The 20,781-nt window shown below is 34.9% G+C and overlaps 3 protein-coding genes across 10 annotated transcripts in view; 1 reads left to right on the top strand and 2 right to left on the bottom strand.

Annotated features, from left to right (window-relative positions):
- The window catches only part of LOC126863736 (nephrin), a 486,143-nt gene extending 477,667 nt beyond the window's left edge, over window positions 1-8,476 (bottom strand). For all 4 annotated transcript variants that reach the window (XR_007688964.1, XM_050614195.1, XM_050614194.1 and 1 more), the window contains exon 1: window positions 4,894-8,476. Coding sequence is in view for 3 of the 4 variants with exons in the window: in XM_050614195.1 (XP_050470152.1) it covers window positions 4,894-4,975 (82 nt within the window). In the remaining variant the exon portion in view is untranslated. The remainder of the gene's footprint in view (window positions 1-4,893) is intronic.
- Window positions 8,477-8,605: 129 nt separating this feature from the next.
- Window positions 8,606-18,705, bottom strand: LOC126863739 (angiomotin-like protein 1). Of its 3 annotated transcripts, XM_050614204.1 has the most exons (14): window positions 18,557-18,705; window positions 17,563-17,677; window positions 17,256-17,437; window positions 16,695-16,957; window positions 16,416-16,611; window positions 15,992-16,281; window positions 15,510-15,910; window positions 15,290-15,435; window positions 14,888-15,222; window positions 14,682-14,816; window positions 14,411-14,592; window positions 14,176-14,330; window positions 12,199-13,121; window positions 8,606-11,976 (listed from the first exon to the last, which is right to left on the bottom strand). In XM_050614204.1, the coding sequence occupies exons 2-13, from the start codon at window positions 17,639-17,641 to the stop codon at window positions 12,219-12,221; spliced, it is 3,267 nt and encodes a 1,088-aa protein (XP_050470161.1). In that variant the 5' UTR covers window positions 17,642-17,677; window positions 18,557-18,705; the 3' UTR covers window positions 8,606-11,976; window positions 12,199-12,218. The 3 variants fall into 3 exon arrangements, with proteins under 3 accessions (XP_050470161.1, XP_050470158.1, XP_050470159.1); XM_050614201.1 differs by having other exon boundaries at window positions 8,606-13,121; XM_050614202.1 differs by lacking the exon at window positions 18,557-18,705 and adding an exon at window positions 17,949-18,550 and having other exon boundaries at window positions 8,606-13,121.
- Window positions 18,656-20,613, top strand: LOC126863751 (thiosulfate sulfurtransferase/rhodanese-like domain-containing protein 3). Of its 3 annotated transcripts, none has more exons than XM_050614225.1 (4): window positions 18,656-18,786; window positions 19,704-19,907; window positions 19,978-20,140; window positions 20,220-20,613. In XM_050614225.1, the coding sequence occupies exons 1-4, from the start codon at window positions 18,765-18,767 to the stop codon at window positions 20,272-20,274; spliced, it is 444 nt and encodes a 147-aa protein (XP_050470182.1). In that variant the 5' UTR covers window positions 18,656-18,764; the 3' UTR covers window positions 20,275-20,613. The 3 variants fall into 3 exon arrangements, with proteins under 3 accessions (XP_050470182.1, XP_050470181.1, XP_050470180.1); XM_050614224.1 differs by lacking the exon at window positions 18,656-18,786 and adding an exon at window positions 18,925-19,354; XM_050614223.1 differs by lacking the exon at window positions 18,656-18,786 and adding an exon at window positions 18,926-19,521.
- The last annotated feature ends 168 nt before the right edge of the window (window positions 20,614-20,781 follow it).

Genomic DNA, 20,781 nt, shown 5'->3' with positions numbered 1-20,781 from the left:
AGCTAATTGTTTACTGTTCGTTGGTCGTTTATTATTCCAAGAGTTTGACGCTCTTTGTCATTTAGTATTCGCGTCTATCAGTCATCGGTTTTATAGATTATAAGCTAACGATGAAAGAATAGCGTTTATCGTTACTATATATCAACAATAAGTGTATTACGACTACTTGAAGAGTTTTACGACAGTCTTATCGTTATACGACGAACGTAGATTTTAAACCATTGACTATACCACACTGACATCATACTATCAATTAAAAGAAATATAAATCGATGAACGATCGTACAAGTATGGCATATGAATGAGGTAAAGTAATATTTGAGAAAATAATCGACTGAAAAGCAACGTTTTTTTTTTTTAGACAGAGAACAATATTTCATTAAAATAGTATAACGGAAAAAACGACACAAAGTATAGGTAAAAGAATATAATAAAGTGCGACGTAATAATATCGTTAGCGAAACGAAATTAAAAATTTGACAAAGACCATTCTTGTTACGAACCGTTCGATTATAAACGAAAAATGACGGTCCTGTGGTAAACTATATCCTAAATTTAAAGGTCCTCGAATCCTCCCTCGGCCCGAACTACTCGTATAAAATATCGCGTTCGGGAATATTTAGTCAGCAATTTATCCTGAAAGGTATTTAAGTTCGATGTAATTCCCGAAACGATTTAATATACATCGAGCAAACCTATTTCAATTTTAAATCTCGTAACGCTTACATCCCTTTTCCGTGGCGTTTGCTCCGTGAGTTTTAATATTTCCGGATATTCTCAGCCTCGGTGCATCCTTTCGAAATTCCCAACCGTGAAGAGGAAAATCCGCAAGAAGAAGCATCCTTCTCTTCTTCGTTTTTATTTCCACGAAACGTGGTGATCTCTTTAATTCTGCGCGACCCATCGGGTTTTCCTGCTCCGTGCCATCCGCCAAATTAGGTAATTACAACCGGCTACCCAGTAAAAATCAGATGGTAACGAAATTCAGAATCGGAATACGCTAATCCCGACCTCCAGAGAAATCGAGGGAAATATGAAAATCGTCGGACGCGGCGGCAAAAAGGGAAATGAGAAAAAAATGGAGAAGGTGAGAAAGAAGAGATAGAAGACGAACCGGCTTCGAAAATCTCATCTCTGAATTACATCGTCTCCGTTGGCACGTTCGTCCTCGGTCAGGGAACCTCGCGCTGCAATTGTAATTCGTTCTGGTCGAAGATACGAGTGCACCCTCTCTCAAGAGAAAGAAAAGGAGAAAGATGCGAAAAAGGAAAAATAATGGAGGAAGAAGAGCGGAAAAAAAATCGTGAAATTTTGTCGAGTACGTTATAGAAAATGTGAAACTCGAAAAGCTTCGTGCGCGAGACACGAGGTGAAAATTCGCGATACGAACGTAACTTTCCGCGTACGCCTCGTCTGTTTCCATACAACTCCGTATATAATTGGAACGACAGCTTTCCAATGTTTAACATCATTGGGAGAACCGATCGAATGACAAACCGAGCAATTTAATGTGGATTCATGGCGATCAATTAACGAATCGATCCCCTGATTAAATGCACGTCGCGTCTTCCGGTTAATTAGCCGCTATGACGCGTTTACAGAATTATGAGGAAATAGTTCTACGGTAGATTACCTCGTATCCGATCCTTGCTTAACCAATCTCCGCCTTAACTGACCACATTTTCGTTCAGAGATCGTTCCGTGTTAGTTATATCATTCGTGGTTCACCATGTCTATGGTAAAAAATATTAATGGTGTATATACAGGGTGGTTGGTAACTGGTGGTACAAGCGGAAAAGGGGTGATTCTACGCGAAAAAAGAAGTCGAAAATATAGAATAAAAAAAATTCTTTTTTAATTTTTCCATCGAGACAACGATCTACAGTGAGATCCGTTATAACGAGACGCGATAAAGTGCGCGCGTACCGAGCCAAAATTCAAAGTCGATTTTCTCGAAAACAAAGCCTCGAACGAAAAATTTTTATTCTATATTTTCGACTTCTTTTTTCGCGTAGAATTACCCCCTTTCCGCTTGTACCACCAGTTACCAACCACCCCCATATTATTTTGTCACATTTATTCAGCTAAGGTTTTACACAAACCATTTCGCTAGATATATTTTATCGTCTCTAACGAATATTGAAATATTTGAGATAATGAAGCAACAGAGTATAGAGGAAGCGGTTTGTTCTAAGAAATTTGTTAAGGTGTAATTTATCATATTATTCAAGTTCACGTATGTCGGAACTATAGAGCGTACATACCTCTCGTTCACAACGGTAATAAAATATCTTTTGACGTGCGAGATTCAGGACGTGTGATAAATCATCTCTCGAATTGTCAAATCAACCTTACCCTCTGCTCGAATACAAAACGTCGTCTATCGATAGTAAAACACGCATATTTTCAGGATCAATCACAGAATCACACCCAAGTCTCGCTTCCGGAAAGAAATAACATGAAATACCCTTCTCGAAAAATTTGGAGAATACAAATTGGAGAGATGTATACATACGGTACCAAGGGAAATGTAATATCCAGATATTTTATTAAAAATTATTCAAATTCCTGTGAACGATCCAATCTATAAAATCTCTATGAAAAATTACACTTTGGTAGTTTCAGCATCAAACCTTTTCCTACTAATTCTCGAATTCTTAAACATCTAGTATATGTAAACGTAAGCCAAAGTACAAAAAAATATCAACATTCTCCTCGAGATTAGAAATGATTTTACCAACCCCTTTTACGTTTTTCATCTTCTCCATAATACTGTACGTATTGCGACTGGCAAAAACAAATCGCGTTGTTCGTTTACAAGCTATCAAGTCCCGAAAGGGAGACACTGGTACGCGATAAACAACGAAAATCCGTATAAGCTTTATGCAAATAATAACGAAACGAGAGGAGAAGGAGCGAGAGAGAAGGGAAAAAAAGTGGGGAGAAAAACAAAAATTCGATCCACATTCGTCGTGGACACGAGGTCGTGGTTCCATTTATCGAGTGATTGGTCAGCTGAATGATTGGATGGCCGCCTTTTGGCGCAATTTTGCCAGATCCAATTCCCGCCGTGTATTTTCTTTATCGCACCCGAGCTTCAATCGGTTGAGTTTCCGTGCGCGAGAACCGTTTGCCCTGGACTTCGTCTATGCATGCTAGTTGGAAATCAGGTTCAACACCTAATTGCTCCTCAAAAAGGTTCTCATCGAAATAATTAAGCCAAAGTGGGCGCTTAATAACTTAACGAGCGCGTAGACGTTTCTTCTCTTCTCTTCCCTTTATTTCTTCCTTTCTTTCTCGTTCGACCTTTTTTTTTCTGACAGAATTTAGCGTAATTTCGAGGCAAGTATAACAAAAGACTTCCACGAAGGTTTATCCCGCGTCGTGATACCAGCGTCGCGTGCTACGAAATAGTTTCCATTGATTCTGAAGTAGTTGCTAGTTGTCTGGTTTTTGTTCTTTTTTGTAGTCCTTATTTATATCCTTTGGAAAATAACGTTTCGACAACCTTCGACAACGCGTCGACTTTTATGGTACGCTCTGAGTCTTGCTAGAATAGCGTTGAACACATCCCTTTTCAAATTGAATTGAAAAATTGCCAACTTTTAATAAACATTTGAAATGTAACTACGTATTTCCTAGATTCTTTTGCGCGAATTAATATCCCTAGTGGAACTTTACACGGCGCAAATCGCAAGTTATCGAAGTTAATAAATTCTCTTGCATAACACTCATAAGGTTGGTAATAAAACAGACCAAGTTATGCATGTAGTTTTTACAAGTTATGTAGTGTCTTATAAGACAGCTGATTATTTTATTCGGTGTAAAATTGTAGAATTGGAAAAAATGAAGTTTGTACCTTGTAACCTCTAACTGATATTATTCACTGGTGAATTATTGTGCAATAGGATCCTGGTAAAGTGTATACTCATAGTTTATATTCGTAATATAAGAGAACATAAGGGAGAATTCAAGGGAGAAAAGATATAACCTATTGTAAAGAAATTAATATTTGCTTTGTAATAGTAGATATTTACGCTGATGATCGGATACTAAAGGTAAGAATATTATTTAACACGAATATGTAGCGAAGATGATACATGTGTCAAGGCACGTGTTCAAATTGTTCAAATGTTTGTCACGAAGTAGATTCGGCATTCAATTCAATGATAATTCGCTTAGCAGTTAACGTATTAAAAGATTCTTACTGAAAAATCGAAAATTGAAAGAATCGTGAAATTCATTTTCTTGGCGTATGAACGCAGATATATGATTGTAAAGAATTCGATTACTATGGACTATGAAAACACTTATGTTCGTTCTATAAAATTTCTGATCATTTTACTTTGTGTCCGTATCTTGTTTGCAATTGAGAAACGGAATATTTTATATTTGTATCATAATTAATGCCTAAAAATAGAAGAAAAGGAGGAAGAAGTGCTGGTTTCAGTTACTTTTTTAGACACTGCTAATTATTCCCTAGACACGACGCTTAATATACCGCCATTTTTAATTGTACACGATCCGCGCCAAAAGTATTAAAAATAGTAAAAGAAGAAGAATTAAAGGAGGTAGCTTATTTTACTAAAATATCGCTAATTTCTCCTATATAGATACAACACTTAATATAACGCCATTTTCAATTTCCAAGACTCACATCGAATGTATTAAAAGTAATAAAAAAAAGAATAAAAAAATGTAGTTTTCAGTTAATTTGTTAAAATATTGCAGATTTTTTTATTAAACTATCCTACACCTTTTCAAATTTCGAAATATATAGCAATGCGAACTTTTAGCTTTTTTCCTATCCGCGAATTTCACCATACGTACACCGACAACGATTTCACGATTTATCGAAAATCGTTTGAGAACTGTCTACAATTGAACACTTACCTTTCACAATGGTCGCAGTGGAAAAAATGGTGAAAATCAGGATCAGCCTCATCGGTGACAGTTTCATTCCGTACTCCTTCATGGTTAGAACGAATCCGCTACAGGAACATAGATGAACACACCGAACACGATAGAACGTATGTAAACACAGAATGGTCCATCCACTCGCACACCGAACGCGTATATTTACCTCGTTCTAGAAAATAAGTCACTTCACAGTTTACACGCACAGTACACCTTCGTTATTTATCGTGAGATCGACATTGAAATGTTCGCTGTGGAACAACGAATATCAACATAAATCGATTGCACGCTCGATACCCGCATTTAACCTTGCATTTAAGAAGTACGTATTTCCAATGAGCACGTAACTTCTTCGACGATATCCTTGTTTCGCACAGATATCACTTGACCAGTTGTTTACCACCAAACCGAAGTGCTATCACGTATACAAAACACAAATATCGCGACAAATCGTCATCTGTTAGTATTTCTCCTTACGTTTAACCTTTCGTCTTTTTCACATAACACTTTTCTCGATCCTTCACTTTCTTTCAATTCGAATTCAATTCGAAATGAACGTTGAGACGTAACGCGTCACTATGTTCGAGAGTCGGTAGCGCTATCGCGATCGAAAAGTTTGATAATCGTGATGAAGCGTGTCTGATTGGCTGAGAGATAATCGAAAGGAAAAGATCACATCCAGAACGATCTCTCGAAAGAATCGTGTACCGTGCGATGTCAAGAAACAATGTTTCTGTAGCAACCGACGGGAACACGCACTCTGCCGGCTTATAAATTACAAACGCCTTTGTCGCTGCTTTCTCGGTGCACTTTTTCCTCTCGACACGCTCGAAACGTAATCATATCCGACAGCAGGACGTCATACGAATAGTATGGAAGCTCGCGATCGACGCGTTCGAGAGATCGATCAATCAGGGTGGTGGGGGAGGCAGGGGAGAGTTAAACTGCACCGCGAGTCCACTTGTAACAGGTGAATTGTCAAAGGACGCGGAATCACTACGTTCAAATTCGTCGACCGTCGACAGCTCCGAAACCAGTATCACTCGATGGAGTATCCACGCGAGAATCAGCTTTATTTCTCGGCCTCTGTCGTTCGTTTCTGAACACGAACATCGATGACACCGATCGCACCCTTATTTTTGCCGGTTTCTATTCACGCTCGTTGTTTTTCCTTCCTAATCTCGTGCTCCGTCGTTGTCAATCTTCCAACGATCTTCTATTATTTCGTTTCCCGTGCGCGTCACTTATTACACGTCGAGAAACAACGTGGCAATTCGCGTTATCACTTGTAATCTAAGGGCGGCCGCTACGAACACGTACTCATCACTGGATCGCGCGACGATGAAATAAAACTCGGCATGTACCACCGCACACCTACGCGGGAGTGTGAACACTGTGGAATTGCTCGAAAGGGAAGGAGGCCTCTGCCCCCGCAGAGATCCACGGAGATTGCCGAGCGAAGCCGAGCAGCCACGAACGAACCGACGATCAGCATCCAACTGCACCTCCCAACCCCTACTGCCTGTGAGCGCAGTGCGCACGCAAAGCACTTGACACGATGAGGATGAGAAGAACAACGCAGATGCGGAAAATCGACGGAAAACGTCGTCAAGATACCGTGGATCCTACGGGCAGAGGGTGAACCGATTGTTTGGATCCTCCGTTCACCTTCGCTGCTCCTGCAATCTTTTCGAACTGTCTATCTGTACACAGAGAAAAGTATCGCTTTTTAAGTGAAACGTATATGCGCGCCATATAAATAACTGGACGAGTTACACGAAGAATGGAAAATATAAATTTAACGCAGAGAATGACTACGAGTTTATCGATAACAGAAAAAACAGAGGAGCAGAAATGATTAGATAGAAAACGTAGTGAAGATGAATTTAAAGATCACTGTAAAAAATTACAATAGCAAGAGAAGTAATTTTAGAAAATATTGATATAGATTTCAGTTAACGCAAAAACTATATAGACTTTCTTTCTTCTTTTTTGAAAATATTACATGTTTCTGAAGTATTAATACATATTAATTTGAATATTCTCTACTATCAGGTATTTTATAACTAATATATTACGCTCTTTTACCTTTGTACAATTAGTTGTTTACATCTAATGATTATTTATATAAAGGTACAAATTCTTTATAATAAAGATCGCCTTACAAGCATGATTTTTTATTTAAATAAAATTAATTATTGATCTTTTTGAAATGCAGTTTCAAGTATATTACACGCAGGACTGTTTAATAAATTCTGTAGTACAATGTAACTTTCCAAATGAACACTGTCCAGTTGTGTCACCCGGTATAAGGTCTAATTCAACATCTGGTGTGCATACGTGCACACAAGCAGTGCAGAATTTAATAAACAAACTTCTGGTTTCAATCTATGTATATCCTAAACTTTCACAGAAAAATTATTCATTTTTTAACCAGATTATAACCAGCTACTTTTCTTTCTTCAATTTACATTCAACAACGTAATATAGGAATTGTAGAGAACTAAATTACAAAAACGTAATTGAAATTCCAACAACTTGTATCTTTTAAGGAACGTAAATTAAACTGTAACCCAGAAGCCACAGTATAAAATATATCCTTTATTCAACAAGATATTCGATCTTGCAATGAAAGTGTTTTCTATTTTGCAGATACAGTGATGGCATTTTAAAATACCAAAAATTTATTTTACTTAAGAACTTGGAGAAAAAAGAAAACGGAATATAATTGCATTACATTTTATATAAACGTCCTATATTTCGGAAAACAACGAATATATTCGTGTAATAACAATATTCCAATATTATTTTAAGCAATGCAATTTATTAATAAATGGATGCAATGCAAATAAGCATCAAATATTTGAAACAGAAATTTAATAAAGTAACATCTTCTATTAATTGCTTGATATCAATGATGTGAATAATTCGGAAAATATTAATTATCTTAAATACGCAAATACATAATCCTTTATATATATTCCTTTAAATATATTCAATCGAGAAATAAATATTTCAGCCAAGAAGATTAAAGTTTGTTTCTCCCTTTTTCTCTCTTTCTCGACAGGCATTTATCTATCTTAACTACAAATCATTCGCTGCTTGTAACTTTTCAAAAAGAACAAGATGAGAGTTTTCAAGCCACCTGCTGCAAGGTAATAATTATCAGATGCACACAAAGTGCATTGTTTCTAGAAATGAAAATGTAACAAGCCGTCCCCAGAGATTCTAATATTATATTACAAAATACTACTGTAATATTGTAAGTGATCTATGATTCTAAAAGTCTTCGTCATTTTATCACTCGATACATTTTATTATCAATCATTTCAATTTGTACTCCATGTTTTTAGAGTTATAAATAAATATTATAGTTCTAAATAATTCATAACTTTTATCTAAAAATTTTTAATTAATTCAGTTGTCTTTAAGTTTAGTATTTGGTTATTAGTTAAAAGCAAAAGTGTTTCTTTTTATTTATTTTGGAGACTTTACTGCGACTCTCAAAACTTCTATTTTTATTTATAAATCGATTTTATTCGTTGCTTTAACTGAAGTAATTTAGCTTAGCTGACAATAATTGAATTCCATATTTTGTTATAAAGGAAAGACAAGTTGAAACAAACAATGGTATCTCTACTCGTCTTTAAAAGTTTATATTTTAAATAAATAAATCAATGAGAATATATTAGCGACAAAATTCAGAATGTTTCCCTTTATTGTTATCTTTATTTACAATATTCATAGAGCAATCTTTTTATGGCAAAGATCAATAAAAAGTTACAACCTACGAGAAATCATCGATAATCCAAATCGTCGATTTTTTTTGTAAAATTTACATTTCACGTATTTGAATACAGATCTTTGAATATTCGTGTATAAAAGAGCAAATCTTCATTTCGAGAACAAAAAAAAGAAAAAACGTACGCCAGTGGCAGTTCGCATATCCTCTAGGTTCTACATCACAATCAACGTGTGTTATAACTTGAACAATACAAAATCCACGCGTGATAATTATCTCCTGTGACTGGTACATCGTTATTTGGAAAGGAGGGTGATAGAACAATACGATAAGCGTATTATATAGAATATATATTACGTTTACAAATACAGGATGTTTCACAAGATCTGAAATATTCAAAAAATGAGAACGCTCGATTAAAAAGATTTTTTCTACGATGAAATTTTAATAGAAATAAATATTTAGATAATAAATACGATTTACAATGTCGTAGTTGCGATAAGAGTGATACAAAAAGATATTCATTTTCTGAGATTACAAATTTGTAAAAAATTTTACGAGAGAATCAATATATATCCATATTGTAGAAGATAATGATTTTTGTACGTATATATACGAATGTACATAAATAAAGAAAATGTTCGTGAAAGTAATATGAAATGAAAACAATGCTTGTCGTAAGTCGATTTTTATTTCAAATTGCTACAAATTGCTATGTCCTACGCGTTTATCTTCCGTTTCGATGGAGATCTTTACAGACAGAGAAAATTTCAGACTTGTTGAAAACCTTCGTTTTTAAATATTTAATACATATCGCTGCTAAAATCTCGAATTCGAAAAGTATTGAATCGTATAACTCTTATTACAAACGTGCGAATTAGGTCAGAGATCTCTCATTTTCTAAACATATCGTATCTTAATGAACACCCTACGTATACAGGGTGAGTCTTTTATCAGTCGTCACTCGGTTCTAAATTCTCCTACCATTCACGTAGGACCGCGTGCTTCAAAACGGAAGCTGCACGATAAACCTTCCCCTCTAAAACGTTCACGGGAAATAATAATTGATAGAAAATTCACCCTATACGTAAAATAGATAATTAACACAAAAACGAAAACAAATAAATACGCTAAAATTATATTAGAACATATTTGTCATTATAAATCGTAGTGTGCGGCATCCTAACTTGCTTTGGCATTCTACGCATTTTTCTTCTTTTTTCCTTTTTATCATCTTTTTTTCTCTTTGTTTCGCGCGAGACAAAAATTAACGATTCGTCCTAGAAATTTTCGACGTCTCTGCGGAAACAACGACGTTACACACATCCAGAGATTTTGTTCCCCTCTATATTTTCCTTCTTTCTTTCCTTTCCGTTTTTTCTGCTCTCTTTTTTTTTTCTTTCAACAGGCTACATACCATTCGTCGAAGGGATTACATCGAATGCTAATGAAATTTCCGCTATATTTACCACGAATATCCCTGTAGTCTTCAAGGAATTCGTATCGTGAACAATAGACGTTTTAATGGACATGAATATTCGTGAACATGCATCAACTTCAGCTATGTCTGTATACATATATTCCTGGCTGTATGTAGATGTAAATTCGTGCACACGCGCGAAGGGGAGAAAATAGGGTGAGACGGGATGAGAGAGAAAACATGTTGTAGCAAATAGCGAAGAAGAAAATTTGTTTCGTCGGTATTCACTTTTTTCAGTCTTATAAGTACCTATACTAATCACGAAAATTATAATAACCTTTCCATCAGGCTGGAATTCGCAACGTGACGCGTTCAACTTGCTAGTAACATAAATTATTACTGCTTTATCGCTTTCATAACTCCTTTTGTAATATTTTTTTTTTCTATAATTAATACACGAGAGATAAAAACACAAAACATGTACGCTATACCGGAACTTCGCAATATTTTGACTATAATTTGTAATCAATCAGTTCAATTTAAATGTAGCCTGATCTTACACTGTTTAAATAACGTCTATAAAAGGAATATGCTGAAAACAAGAAATACGACGTAAAAATAATCTGCCTAAAAGCTGAATATCATCGATCGAGATTACTATCGTCAAGAGTTTCATTGATATTAAAATCGAAATGCATTTAAAACCATGAAGCGGGACAAGGGGAGAAGTACCTTTCGACCGGTTGAACGATACTTGGGCGCGAAATGTAAATGCTTATGAAACTGCTCCATCGTGAAATATATTATTTCTAAGTATTACGTATGATTCATCACCGTCGCTACGTTTACTATGTCACCTTAAATTAAGCGAATCACCGTTAACGATTTACGTAATTTCTCTCGGTGTAAAGGAACACTCAAAATCATCGAATCGAGACACGTACACACGAAAATGTGATTATATAAAATATATAATATGTATATATATATATATATTTATTTATATATATATAAATATATATATATATATATACTAGTCGAATTGCTTGCTGTGCATCCGGACAAATCGAATTTTCGTTCGCCTTACCATAGTTTCACTTTTCCATCGAAAAGCGAAACTGACTGGATATCTCGCGTTTTGTATCTTTATATGGTTTCCAGCAGGAAACGATCTTAAAGATACATAAAAAGAAAAGAGAAGGAAAAGAAATATGTTTTCATAAGGCACGCGCAGAAATGCGATACTCCTGGCGAAAGGGTAAAATTATAAAATACACGTTCAAAAAATAACGCGTCCACTTAAGGGTGACGCGATTGACTTTATCCAAAGGTTCCGTGTCCTTTAGAATTCCGAAAGTTATTCCGAACGTATACTCTTATTCCTAGTTGTACCGATCGTGTATTTCTTTTTCACGCAGTCTTTAACAAGGCACTTTTTCGCGTTTATTATACGAATATTATTATTCAACAAAAGGCCGCAATGTTCCTAGATGTAGTTGCGTACGAAACGAGAGGAAATCAATTCCGTTTTCATTACAGAAATTACTTTGGTAATGACTAGGTCATGCATTATCGCTACGCGACGATATATCGTGATTCTTCGCTATGTCGTTGCGATCGGCTTCGCTTCTTCGTTATTAAATGGTAATAAAGGGAACTTAACGCATCGTTTAATATTATGGCTGTGTAGACGTATCGCTCGCGCATACGTATATTAGGACTTCTAAATAGGATCTGAACTCCTGAAGGGCGAAGTAGGGACGCTCTCGAAACCAGTCAACGCTTTTGATTTTTGCCTTCGTTCATTAATCCGCCTCCCATTTTATTCGTCGTTCACCGCTCTTTTCCATTCGATCATCTAACCATTCGACCCTGCTGTGCTCCTCTCTGACATCCACTAGAAAGAAATTTTCCGTCGTTCGTTGAAAATGCAATAGAAAACTTAAGACAGTAGAATAAGCATCTGTATCAATGTTTGGTAAGGAAGATTCTCATAAATGGAAGATAAAGTATGGAAAATTATATCCCACGAGTTACTCTTTATACGCTACAAGGAGTTATACACTCCTTTGAGAGAACATCTCTTTGAAAGCCAATATTTATAACAAGGAAGACTAACTCGATTCCAAACATTATAAATTAAAACTGAATGCGGTAATTGCTCGGACGAGGTATGGATCTCGCTTTGGAAGGAGGCAACGATGACGTGGACGCCTCGCTGCTAGCAGTGCCTCCGGAGTCGCGCCCTCCGCTCTTGCTGCTCACCGTGCTTCCGGTGCTTTGTCCTCGTGAACCAGTTTGCTTTCTCAAGGTGCCATCGCTGAGGCGACCGTACTCTCCGATACGACGAGACGGCGGAGGTATCAGCGAGCGACTCTGCATTTCCCTGTGCTTCGTTTCTGAATTGGAAGGCTGTTTCTTGCGAATATTTTCACCTTGAAGGCGCTCGTACTCGTGACTCGTCGTGGAGGATGGCTTTTTCAGCGAATTATTCACGACCAACTGTTCCGTTCCGGATGATTTCTTTCGACGCTGAGCCTTCGTATCGAATCTGCCATACTCGATGGTGCAGTTGCTCGTATCGCGCACCTTCATGCTCACAGAGGTGTCCAAAGCTGGACCTGGGTCTGATTTCTTGCGAGTCTCCGTGTCGCTTAGTCTGCAGTAACGCGAGTTCGTCGACTTCAGATTCTTCGGTGGCCGCGGTAACGAGCTAGGAGGAAGACTACCCGCGCGACGTGGTTCGCCCTCTTGCATCCTCTGCCTCTGAGAGCTTCTGCCCTGCTTCTCCAGCAGCATCATATCTTCGGGCTTACCGTCTGACAATCTCGATACAGTGCCTTTTAGTCTCGAGGCTGCACTCGCAAATTCCATGATACCCGGCGAAACCTCGCCACCGGAGTCGTCTAATAGGCGACTCTTGCTCGAGGCGGTGCTCGAGGTACCTGTGCTATCTACACCCGCCAATAATGGCTTGGGTATTTTTCCTTTTCGCGACGCAGTGCCTGGATTAGAGAATCCTGGAAAACAGCAAAGTGCCCGCTGAAACAAGAGAAAAGCAGAGCCGCGTTGGAAAGGAGGCCTGGGACCTGGAAAGTGGGGGTTAGTGCTCGCTACAACAGCGCATGCACACTCCAGGATCACACGGGATGAGGATTGGGTTGGGTTAGTTTGAATTAAGAAGGATGGAGGAAATGTCTTTTCTTTTTTCTTTTTTTATCGTCTAATCGAAAATATACGATTAATATATAGTTAATTATAAAACGAAAAATCAATGGCACACAAAAATTTGTATTAGTGAAAATACAGTTTACTGAGTTTTTAGATAAAAAATGAGCAGCAAATGCATTCTTTACATATCACCTATATATATATTGTCTTATGATTTATGCAGAGTTTGCTTTTTACAAAATATTAAATTAGTTTTCCTTTCAATTATCAATTTTTATTTTTATATCGCAAAAGTCTGATAACGTACGAATCTTTTGAAGGTTTGTTGTAGGTAAAAAGCTTACTCTGTATAAATTTGGCTAACAAAGCGAAATAAAAAAATATAAGAAATTCGTAAAAAAAGAAATGAATTAATACAACACATAGTTATGCAAATAACACAACTACAATGTACTATGCAATACTAAACACAAGAGAATAGTTGATGCATTTAATATATTTATTTAATGTATCGAATGCATCTGACAATTATTTATATATCAAACAGAAGATATTATAGATTCTTGATGATACATCAACTATTCTTGTCCATACGACTAACCCAAATAGAACATTAAAATACCTTTGATTGTATAATCTGTAATATTTTCATAGTCTCCTGTAGCTATAAAGCTAAAGTAAACACTAAAGAGTTTAACATTACAAAATCAAAACATTATGTCGAACGCAAAGAGTACATAGAAAAAAATAAAAATAAAATTTCATAAAATGCAATTTTGAAATGATTAAAATTAAATGATAAAATCCTACTTTTATCCTGTCCTTCACATAGTTACAAAACTATGCTGCCTACAGAAAATTAATTTTACTATCACGAAATTATTTCTATGTCTAGTAACTATACGTTTACTGGGAGCTTGCATACCTTACTAAGTAGCTGGGAGTCTAGTTCTTTTAATTGATCATCGAGACTTTTATTCGTTTGTTCGAAGCTCCCCTGCTTCCTATACTTGTAACTGTCCGTAACACCGTACGAACCAGTACTTCCATAACCACTACCACCACCCAATACACTGCTTACTGTTAAACATAAAAATGAATAATTAAAAAGACATTATAATTACTAGTTTTCGAAAAAAGAACTGTATCAGAAATCTTACCGAGTTCTGGCGTGCTTGTTAGTGCAGTATGGTGATCCGCTGATGTGCTTGAGTGAGACGAATGTGCAGCAGGGTAACTACCAACACCACTACTGCTACTACTATCCTTGTCGTACGTATGTTTTTGAAGGACTCTAATCATTGCATCCCTTTCAGCTAATTTCGATTCTAGATCCTTCATTCTATGAAACAGACAAGGGTTTGTATTACTGTAATTCTATTTAAATGACAAAAGATATAAAAAGATTATATGAAATAAAAATAATATTACCTAGATTCAAAATCAGCCAATTTTTTCTGTGCCGCGTGTACTTCATCCATGTGTCTCATTTTCTCAGAACGTGCCTCTGCAATTAATTTCTCAGCGTCTTGACTCGTCTTCTCTAACGCAGCTATCTTGGCGTCCCTGATTGGTCAGATAAATAAATTGTAATTAATGTGCATATGACAAAAAATGTATTAAGCGAGCAAACTTACTTTGGTAGACTGGCTGCATCAATTGCCGCTTGCCTTAGTGCACTTTCTTCGAGATAACGTTGCTCCCATTTTGCAACGTCACCCTCGAGTGACATAATTTTTTCATCTCTTTCGCGTATTCGTCGTTTTAATTCTGCGATCGTTTCTCCATTGGAGGATTGTTCATTACCATTAGCACCACCGCCACCGCCACCACCGCCTTCTCTTAATTCCCGTTCTAATTGACCTCTCAACTGTCTTTCTGTTTCTTCTCTTCTGTCACTGGACGCTTGAAGAGAAGACAAAGCTCGTTGAAGTTGGCCTACCCTTTCTACGTATACTTGTTTCTTCCGACACTGTAAGAAACGAATGTAACAAACAACTTACAAACAAACAATTTACTGGAACATAAAAAAATATTACCTCTTCTTCAAGGCGTACAACGTTGCCTTGTGCGTTAGTGAGAGCAGTATCTAAAATATCTATGTGTGTACGTTGTTCTTGTAACGTTGCTCGCTGTGCTGCTAATTCGATTTCCTGCCTTTCTTTCGCCGCGGCTAATTCTTTATCTAGTATAAATATCGATAGGGTTAAAATAATATTTTTATCAACGAGACATTAACGAATAATAAAATTTACATACTTTGTGTAATCAATTGACCAATTAATAATTCTCGTTGCGTTAATTCCTTTCTCATAGATTCTACTATCGGAGGACTATCGGTACGTGCCGATAATAAATCTATTTGATCTCTCAATGCACGATTTAATTCGGTTAATCGTCTGCAGTCATTTTGTAACCTCAGTCTAGCAGCTCGTTCCAGTTTCTCTCTTCGTTCACTCGACGCAGCCAATTCCTCATGAGCCCTGTGTACCTTCGCGATCTCTTGTTCCAACTTTTGAGATTTAGCAACTTTGTTATAGCATCGTTCTAATTCTAATTTTAAGGCACTGTTCTCCTGGATTACAATTTGTATCATCTCTGATGGTGGCCAAATTTCACCCGTTGCAGATTCTGTCTCCTCTCTTCCTTTCGTTTGAGGTCTATGAAAAATAAAATATTATTTACAAGAAGCGATCATTAGAAGTGAAATAACTTGAAGAAAATCGGTTTAATTAAATCACCGTGGAGAAGTTGCCCGCAAATTGTAATTATCCATATCTGGTTTGCCTATTCTAGATAAATCAGGTTGTGATCTTGATAATGTCAATTTTTCCATAGGCCCAAGAAGTCGAGATTTATTTTTTAGTGGTAGCAGAACAGACATATACGAAGGTGGTGGTCTATCTTCTGATTCGCTGTCATTCTGTTTTCCTCTATCACCATCTCTCATTCTCATATCAATATTTCCTCCATTATTAGTTAGCTTGCTATAAGATGGTACTTTAACTTCTTTTGCAAGATGTTTTAATACCTGCTTAATTTAAACGAAATAAAATAACAAACATGAAGAATTAATCTCATTTAATAAACTGTATCATAATAATATAAAAGTATTAACAATATTCATTTGTTAAACATATATTCCAATACTACTAAAATAATCACCTGTGACTGACTAAGATAATCATCTGGTATATCTGTAATTTCTTGACATCCCCCATTATTAGGTTGCTCATAAACATGATCTTCATGAGATAAATTCGATAAAGACTGCATAGTAGGGCTATTCGAATGTCCTTTACCACCACCATCACAATATAAGTAACCCATATCTCCATGTTCTCTTACTACACCTGACAACCTAAAATTAAACATTGATATATAATTCATAAATATTTACCAGAGATTATAAAAATAAGAATTTTTCTTCAAAGTATATATTACCTTCCAGATGGTACCCATGAATTATCATCATTAGCACTGTGTATAATAAGTGTGTTGTAAGAGCTTGTAGACACATCTAAGCTACTTCTATTTGACCCTACACTGGTACGATTACTTAAATTATCCTTCAAACTATTTCTATTAGAACCATTAATGCTGTCTTTAAGGCTATTTCTATTAGAACCATTCAAATTCTCCTTCAAACTGTTTCTGTTTGAACCATTTAAACTATCCTTCAAACTGTTTCTGTTGAGCAGGTTACCCTAGATTGCAATAAAGTAATTTACACTTATGTGACTTAATGGTAGTGATAGCAATTTAAGATATATAAGAATAATATAGTTAGATAACAGACATTAAAAAATGGTCACATGTATCTCAAAGATAATGACAAAGAATGAAAATATATGATATATAAAAGTAACTAATATTCTTCAAAAACTAAAATATTATAATAAACAACATAAATGTATATTATTTTAATGTGAGTCACTGTTAGAAAAATTATTAGAAACATATATTGTTTACTAAATGATTACTAACAAATGTTTTCATACTTACTTGTATATTTGGTATATTTTCTTTATGACTGGAAGATCTCGATGGACTTTGCTGCTGATTTTCTTGGCCTTGAGGTTCTTGACGAGCTGTATGTCTTATAACATATCGATCTTCATTAGTTAAGTTCTCATTTGATGTTGATACATCAGTTTCACTACCACTCAAACTTTGTGGAAGACCACCTATTAAATATATATCATGTATTTTGAAAAATACAACTTTTCATAGATTAAAATTTTGTTCATTTAAAAAATCTTAGAAACAATGAAAAATATCAAGCACAAATATTATAAAACTTGTCTTGTACCTTGCATTGATAGTTGCTTCCTTTGTATATTATTATTTGAAAAAGGTAAGAATCTGCTACCTTGCTGCAGAGAACTCATTTTTCTATTGTTTCATTTACACCTGTTCTATTTAATCTGCAAATATATAGAATTAATTTTTTTCAATCATTCAGGAAATACCAAAGAACAGTTTGTTTATATGTAATCTCTACATGAATGTGTTATTCTAATATGCATATCACATGGATTAATAATTCATTGCATGACTAAATAAATAGATTTTGCAAAGATTAATTTATTTTCCTTTCAACATGCTTTTTGCACACTCGTACATACAATGTTAAAAAAATTAACAATGAAAGATCTATATTTACAAGCTTTTAGGAAACATGGATTTATAACATGCCTTATTTATAATATTCTTTGATAAAACGTGTTTTTACAATGTATTTTAACCAATATTTAGAAGCACATCACATCGAAACACGTCGAAAAGGCGAATGGAGATAGATACGAACAATGCCCACAAATTAATCACTCTCACATCTCTCAAAGTTAAAAACCAGTGGGAACGTAAACCTATTCATGCATTCTTCTATTTGACACTACGCGGCACTCGAAAACGAGGAACGAAGACAGAATTATCAGAAGTCAACGTATAAGAAAGAGACAACGATGTTATAGTAATGGTAAAGCAGAGCGCTCTGACAGAGGTGTCAACACTCTGGAATGTTGATAATCCGGAGATATTGAATTTTTCGTTGATGCGTAACATCGTAGTGGGATAGTATTCGAGGTCTCACGAACGCGACTCATTGATATATGCGTGTTTGCAACACCGAAAACGATCCTGTTGCACACGGTTTTTAATATTTTTACACGTTGCTGAACTTGAAGGGCTGTATAAATAAACAAAAGAATATACTCGAACTAGAATCCAGCGAGGATTTTTCACATGCCGCACTATAGGAATGTAAGCAGATGGTCCTAACGAATGGACGTCCGATTACTCACATTATGCGAAAGTGCAAAAACAGGACGAGTGTCGTAATTATTTCAATAAATTAATACACTTTACTGCTCCATGCACGAGAAATAAAAATTGTTAGTTCCCGCATTCCTCATCAGGGTGCGACGTATACGAAAGCGGGATACGCTCTTCCTGACTCTTCTAAACTTTCCCAACTTTTTTCTTCATCTGCAGATGAATCACTGAAAAGCAATGTACGCAGAATATCATCTTGGTATCTGTTTTTTATATCATTGCATGATAAATCTAATTTATTTTTCTTTTCTTACAGATCGAACAAAGTTTTATACTTTATTCTTAAGTAAGATATTTAAGTCAGGTTCATTGCGTTCTGACGATATAAGCAATTTAAATGCACACGACAGATTTTTGCGATAGGCTTTTATTTCATTTTCGAATAATTCTTATTTCAAATTAAACACGCTGTTGTGTATATAAAAATATATTTGATGTAAAATTCAATTAAATGAAAAGAATTTTTATCGTTTTAGTTATTTAATATATAATCTCTGATATAAGTACTTAATTAAGTCGCGTCCATTGGTATATGATAGCACGCAATAAAAATTTGCATTAAGCGATATTGTTATCTTTAAGTCTTTTGAAAAATATGATTATATTACGGCGATGAATCATTTGGAAGATTTGATGAGAATATTATGATATTTATACAAATAATAATCTTTTTCTAGAACACAATTTGACTTATAGTATCTTTAGATGTATGTACTGTTTGATACTATGTTGCAACCTAAGTTGTATAAAATTCATACTGTGTGATTGTGAGTGGATCAGGAAGTAATTATGAATTTTAATAAATTACGACAATGCTATAAATTTCTTTCTTTCAAATCATTACATCAAAGTTCATATGTACCATTACGAAACCAAAAACCATTTATTTATGATAAATTGTTGAAAATTGCTTCATATAGGATATTTTTTCATGGTAATCTACAAAAAATATTAAAAATGGAGCCTGTAAACTTATTGACAATTCCGTAAAGAATATAATGCGTGATTTAACTTTCTTGTTTTCGTGATTTTTAAAGAAGTTTGTGATTAAAAATAAGATGTTTTACTGTAAATATACGATTTCATTTACGATATATCAAACATATTGTTTTTTAGTAAAACCAACTTTACAGTTTTCAACCTCAATACTTCATAATACAGATGTTAAAACCATGTCTGGAAGTGATAAAATTTGCCTTAATGTTGATTATAATGAGATTCTAAAAGCTCAAAATGATAGTAGTGTTTTAATCATCGATGTCAGGGAAAAGGAAGAAATTGATGAAACTGGAAAGCTACCTGGAAGTATTCATATACCAAGTATGTTCCAATATCGTCAAAATCATGCTTTAGAGTATTAAGTAGTTATTGTTGAATTTTATTATTATAGTGGGAGATGTTGCAAATACATTGTCGAGCCTTTCTGAGAAAGATTTTAAAGAGAGATTTAAGAAAGAAAAACCTTCCAAAAATACGAAGATCATATTAAGTTGTAGATCTGGGAAAAGAAGTGGCATGGTTCAAGAAGAAATTCGAAAGCTTGGATATGAAAAGTATATTATATTATAAAAGTATACCTACACATGTTTTACAGATGTATTAATTAATTAAACCTATTTATTCATATTTTAGTGCATACAATTATGTTGGAGGATGGCTAGATTGGGAAAGCAATCAGAAAGTATAAGCTATTGTTATAATTATTTTTACATGAGTAGATATATTTACTTATAAATATTAGTAAACACTTATATATAATTTCTTAACTTACAATGATAAACTGTTATTAATTGTTTAAAATGAAAATTTTTTATGCTAATCCTCATTGATAAATAATATCATATGATATATAATCAATTAAGATAATATATTTACATCTATTTCCATATATGTATATATCTACATGCGTATAAATAATATTTTACAATGTGTTCAATTCTTATATACACTTTCATACATAACTTCTTGTTATGTTAAATAAGATGAAAATTATATGCCAAATAATTACATTACTTTTTCTTCTGTTCTTGAGCTAATTTCTGATTAACCATCTCTCTGAATTGCCCCAAAATAAGATTTTCTCTCTTCTGTCGTTCTTCTTTACTAAACATAGCCAATGCTCGTTTCTCATCAGCAGAATAAATTTGGTTTTCCTTACGGATACGAACAGCTTCCATCCGCCGATGTCTGAAAA

The sequence above is a fragment of the Bombus huntii genome, chromosome 3, assembly GCF_024542735.1.
Source record: "Bombus huntii isolate Logan2020A chromosome 3, iyBomHunt1.1, whole genome shotgun sequence".
Classification (NCBI taxonomy): Eukaryota; Metazoa; Arthropoda; class Insecta; order Hymenoptera; family Apidae; genus Bombus; species Bombus huntii.
Note: the sequence above shows the minus strand (reverse complement) of the source record. Positions and strands in the feature narration are given on the sequence as shown.

Excerpts from the sequence above, each read along its gene's own strand:
- LOC126863739 (XM_050614201.1), bottom strand. The coding sequence starts at position 17,641 with ATGAGTTCTCTGCAGCAAGGTAGCAGATTCTTACCTTTTTCAAATAAT. Across the intron at positions 16,612-16,694 it reads TCATGGGTACCATCTGGAAG|GTTGTCAGGTGTAGTAAGAG; the intron begins GTAATATATACT and ends GTTTAATTTTAG. Across the intron at positions 16,282-16,415 it reads ATTATCTTAGTCAGTCACAG|GTATTAAAACATCTTGCAAA; the intron begins GTGATTATTTTA and ends TAAATTAAGCAG.
- LOC126863751 (XM_050614223.1), top strand. The coding sequence starts at position 19,377 with ATGAATTTTAATAAATTACGACAATGCTATAAATTTCTTTCTTTCAAA. Across the intron at positions 19,522-19,703 it reads ATATAGGATATTTTTTCATG|TAAAACCAACTTTACAGTTT; the intron begins GTAATCTACAAA and ends ATTGTTTTTTAG. Across the intron at positions 19,908-19,977 it reads TGGAAGTATTCATATACCAA|TGGGAGATGTTGCAAATACA; the intron begins GTATGTTCCAAT and ends TTATTATTATAG.